At 57.3% G+C, this 5,039-nt stretch overlaps 1 protein-coding gene across 1 annotated transcript; it reads right to left on the bottom strand.

Annotated features, from left to right (window-relative positions):
- Positions 1-429: 429 nt before the first annotated feature.
- Positions 430-3,154, bottom strand: LOC102273792 (melanoma-associated antigen B4-like). Its single transcript, XM_070366894.1, has 2 exons — positions 2,166-3,154; positions 430-634 (listed from the first exon to the last, which is right to left on the bottom strand). Exons 1-2 carry the CDS (start codon positions 3,152-3,154, stop codon positions 430-432), a joined length of 1,194 nt encoding a protein of 397 aa, XP_070222995.1.
- Positions 3,155-5,039: the final 1,885 nt, after the last annotated feature.

The raw sequence follows: 5,039 nt of genomic DNA, 5'->3' as shown, positions 1-5,039 counted from the left end.
GCCTGGCTGGGCCAGCCCTGGCTGGCCAACAGAAGGGCCAGCCCTGGCCCAGGCAGAAGGGCCAGCACTGGCCCTGGCAGCAGAAGTGCCAGGCCTGGCCAAGGCAGAAGGGCCAGCACTGGCTGGCAGAAGGGCCAGCACTGGCTGAGGCAGAAGGGCCAGGCCTGGCCCTGGCAGACATGTCAGCACTGGCTGCAGGCCGAAGTGCCAGCCCTGGCTGCAGCAGAAGTGCCAGGTCTGGCCAAGGCAGAAGGGCCAGCACTGGCCGAGGCAGAAGGGCCAGGCCAGGCCTGGCCCTGGCAGACATGTCAGCCCTGGCTGCAGGCCGAAGTGCCAGCCCTGGCTGCAGCAGAAGTGCCAGGTCTGGCCAAGGCAGAAGGGCCAGCACTGGCTGAGGCAGAAGGGCCAGGCCTGGCCCTGGCAGACATGTCAGCACTGGCCAAGGCCAGAAGTGCCAGCCCTGGCTGCAGGCAGAAGTGCCAGGACTGGCCAAGGCAGAAGGCTCAGCCCTGGCTGGGCAGAAGGGCCAGCACTGGCCAAGGCAGAAGGGCCAGCACTGGCCGAGGCAGAAGGGCCGGCACTGGCTGAGGCAGAAGTGCCAGCCCTGGCTGCAGCAGAAGTGCCAGGTCTGGCCAAGGCAGAAGGGCCAGCACTGGCCAAGAGGCAGAAGGGCCAGCACTGGCCCTGGCAGAAGGGCCAGGGCAGGCCAAGTGGCAGACTGGCTGGCTGGGGCAGAAGGGCCAGCACTGGCTGAGGCAGAAGGGCCAGGCCTGGCCCTGGCAGACATGTCAGCACTGGCTGGAGCAGAAGTGCCAGGTCTGGCCAAGGCAGAAGGGCCAGCACTGGCTGAGGCAGAAGGCCAGCCCTGGCTGCAGCAGAAGTGCCAGGTCTGGCCAAGGCAGAAGGGCCAGCACTGGCTGAGGCAGAAGGGCCAGGCCTGGCCCTGGCAGACATGTCAGCCCTGGCAGCAGAAGTGTCTGGCTGAGGCAGAAGTGCCAGCCCTGGCTGCAGCAGAAATGCCAGGTCACTGGCTGGGCAGAAGGGCCAGCACTGGCTGAGGCAGAAGGGCCAGGCCTGGCCCTGGCAGACATGTCAGCACTGGCCAAGGCCAAAGTGCCAGCCCTGGCTGCAGCAGAAGTGCCAAGACTGGCCAAGGCAGAAGGGCCAGCACTGGCTGAGGCAGAAGGGCCAGGCCTGGCCCTGGCAGACATGTCAGCACTGGCCAAGGCCAAAGTGCCAGCCCTGGCTGCAGCAGAAGTGCCAGGACTGGCCAAGGCCGAAGGGCCAGCACTGGCTGAGGCAGAAGGGCCAGGCCTGGCCCTGGCAGACATGTCAGCACTGGCTGCAGGCCAAAGTGCCAGCCTGGGGCTGCAGGCAGATGAAGCCAGGACTGGCCAAGGCCAAAAGGCCAGCACTGGCTGAGGCAGAAGGGTTGGGCGTGGCCCTGGCAGAAGGGCAGCACTGGCTGAGGCAGAAGGGCCAGCCCTGGCCTGGCAGACAGAAGTGCCAGCCTGGCCAAGGCAGAAGGGCCAGCACTGGCTGAGGCAGAAGGGCCAGCACTGGCTGAGGCAGACAGGGCCAGCCCTGGCTGGCTGGCAGAAGTGCCAGCTGGCCAAGGCAGAAGGGCCAGCACTGGCTGCAGCAGAAGTGCCAGCACTGGCCAAGGCAGACTGGCCCTGGCTGAGGCAGAAGGCCAGCACTGGCTGAGGCAGAAGGGCCAGCACTGGCCTGGCAGCAGACATGTCCAGCCCTGGCTGGCAGACAGAGGCCAGCACTGGCCAGCAGAAGGGCCAGGCCAGCCCTGGCTGCAGAAAAATGCCAGGTCTGGCCAAGGCAGAAGGGCCAGCACTGGCTGAGGCAGAAGGGCCAGCACTGGCTGAGGCATAAGGGCCAGCACTGGCCAAGGCAGAAGGGCCAGCACTGGCTGAGGCAGAAGGGCCAGAACTGGCCCTGGCAGATATGTCAGCCCTGGCTGAGGCCGATGTGCCATGTCTGGCCGAGGAAGGATTGCCAGCACTGTCCGAGGCAGGAGGGCCGGGCCGGGCCATGGCAGACATGTCAGCCCTAGCTGCAGCAGAAGTGCCAGGTCTGGCCGAGGCAGAAAGGCCAGCACTGGCCGAGCAGAAGGGCCAGTGCTGGCTGAGGCAGAAGGGCCGGTCCCGGCTGCAGCTCTGGCTCCGGAGCTCTCTACCTCCTCTCTCCAAGAGTCCTCATAACGTGGCTGTAAGGTGTCTGGGGCTGAATCATTGACCCTGGTCAAAATCTGCAGGACTTTTGTCTTGCTGTTTTGTGTGAGCGTGTTAGGACCCCACAGGAACTCATAGCGAGGGGGATCGCTGCCGGGCACCTGGCGGTACTCCAGGTACACTTCCTGCACCAGATCTTGTGTGATGAGCTTCCCGGTGTCTCCAAAGATGAAGTGTCTTCTTCCATCATAGATGCTCAACATATTCAGGAACTTCCAGATCTCCTCCTCAGAGGCGCGATGACCATTCAGGTAGGTGACACCCAGCAGAGGCATCAGAAGACCATTCTTAGGCAGCCCCCAGTCACCTCTCATAGACCCACTGTCGCTGAGATCTAGGTTGCTCACCAGGGTATAGCAGTGACTGTTGGGCCTGACTTCCTTCAGCACCAGGCCAAACTCCAGCTCCATGCACTCAGAGTCCCTTCTGAGGATCTCAGGGAATTGCTTCCTGTAACTTCTGTGGATAACCTTCAGCATTTCTGACCTCTTAATGAGCTCCCTCATCATATACTTAAACAGCATGTACCACAGCAAACTCTCTGACTCCCTGGTCAGAAGATCTGTGTGACAGCTCTCAGCAGCAGCTGAGGCCTGGGAGGAATTTTCACCTTCCTGAACTTGGCCCTTGGCACCTACACCAGATCTCGAGTCTGCTGTGCCACCACCACCAGATCTTTTGCATATAGCACCTGCAGCAGCACTGGTGGTGCCTTGGGCTCCCTGACGACCCTTCAGGGTGCCAGCAGCAGAGGAGCTTGAGGGAGCACTCTCTGAATCAGGAGGGGAGGAGGAGGTGGTTTCTTCTTCCCCAGATGTGGTAGCATGATCATGAAGACCCTGGGTCTCAGCCCGGTCTTGGTGACGTTTCTCATGAGCACAGTGCTTACTCTTCTGCCCACGAGGCATGATGGCTGTGGTCAGGGACTGCAGGCAGGGGTCTGGGCCAATAGACAGGAGACTGGGGCACCTGGAGGATGGAGAATGAGGTGACATGAGCACCTTAAAACAGGGAGATTCTACCTTGGCTTAATCAAAGGCCGCCTCTGCAGGTTTCCTTGAGGACACTGCTCTAGGAACCCACAAGGCTCCTGTTTTCCTGGTTAGCCTGTCCCCTGAGAATCCCAGAGGAAGAACAGAGGCTTACTTTTCCTCTGCATCCTCTCAGCCCTGCTTTGGACTTACTGAGGTGACAGCAGGGGCTGGCAGTGGGGTCCTCTCAGCTCATCTTCAGTATTATCACATCAAGTCCTAGTGGAGCCTGGGCACCCTTCTCTCTGCTACTCTGATGCAGACACTTCAGACCTCCACATGATCCAGAAGCAAGTGAAGGGATGCCTCAGTCCACCTCCCTCCCAGGGGATACCCAGTGCTGAGAGCTCAGTAGGGTCTTTTCTATCCTGAGTTCACTGGGATCATCATTCATGGTCCTTACCTTGGCTCCTTAAAACGCTGGGCACTATTCTCCACTTGCTGATTGGTGGTTGCACCTTCAGACTAGACATTTCCCCTCCCCTAGACTTGGTATAAAACAGTAAAGCAGATGTTCAACCTCACAGCCCATCCCTGAGATTTCCTGGGCTGAAATCCAAGGGTTGGGATGCATGCTCTGAGTCCTCACTCAGGTTCCTTAACTGGGCGCCTGCCAGAGAACCTCCCCTTTCTCCTGAACTGATACCTGTCTGATAGTAAAAGCCAATCACCCTGTGTCCCCACAGGAGGAAGTGAAGATGACCTCATCTTCCCAAACACGGTCTCCTAAGAATGGAAGCTGTTGCAGGCAGGTTGATGTCCCTGTGGTCCCATCCAAGATCCCAATTCAAAGTTAAATTTTTTTTTTTTGCTTCTCTTTTCTTCTATATGTCTTTTTTAAAACAAATTTATTTATTTTTAATGGAAGGATAATATATTTACAATATTGTGTTATCTTCTGCCCCACATCAATATGAATCAGCCATAGGTATACTGTATATCCCCTCCCTCTCGAAACTCTCTCCCACCTCCCACCCCATCCCACCCCTCTTAAGCTGTCAGAGCACTGGCTTTGAGCTCCCTGAGTCATAAAACTAATTCCCACTGGTTATTTATTTTACATATGGTAATGTGTACATTTTCAATGTTACTCTCTCAGTCTGTCCCTCCCTCTCCTTCCCCCACTGTGTCCACGAGTGTGTTCTCTATGTCTGCATCTCCAGGCTGTCCTGCAAAGAGGTTCATCAGTACCATCTTTCTGGATTCCATATAAATGCATTAATATATGATATTGCCTTTCCTCTTTCTGACCTAATTCACTTTGCATAAAAAACTAGGAATAAAACTACCACATGAGCCAACAATCCCACTACTGGGCATATACCCTGAGGAAACAGTAATGGAAGAAGACACTTGTACTCAAATGTTCACTGCTGCACTATTTACAATAGCCAGGACATAGAAGTAACCAAGGTCTACATTTGACTCATGACAGGGTCTAAGAGTTCTCCCTCTGCTGACCACTCCCTAGCCCAAAGTGGGGACCGACATGTATTCTTGAGGTCTGCCAGGGATGACGACAGGGAGGATTTGGTCCGAATGATGTGGTGTGGAACATCCCCACAGCCCCCGAGGTTCTCACCATGACCCCTCCAAATCTGAAACCCTCCCTTGCCAACCTGAGGCTGCCCCTTTGACCTGGTTGCTCAGTTCCCTGAGATGTCCCGGGAAGTGTCATGTCAAAACGCCCGATTCTCCCAGGCCTGAAAACAGGGCTGGCGCTTTATGTGGCCCTGTTTCTTAAGGAAGTGGCCACCATCCT

Source organism: Bos mutus, unplaced genomic scaffold (genome assembly GCF_027580195.1).
Source record: "Bos mutus isolate GX-2022 unplaced genomic scaffold, NWIPB_WYAK_1.1 CTG236, whole genome shotgun sequence".
NCBI classification, from domain to species: Eukaryota; Metazoa; Chordata; class Mammalia; order Artiodactyla; family Bovidae; genus Bos; species Bos mutus.
Note: the sequence above shows the minus strand (reverse complement) of the source record. Positions and strands in the feature narration are given on the sequence as shown.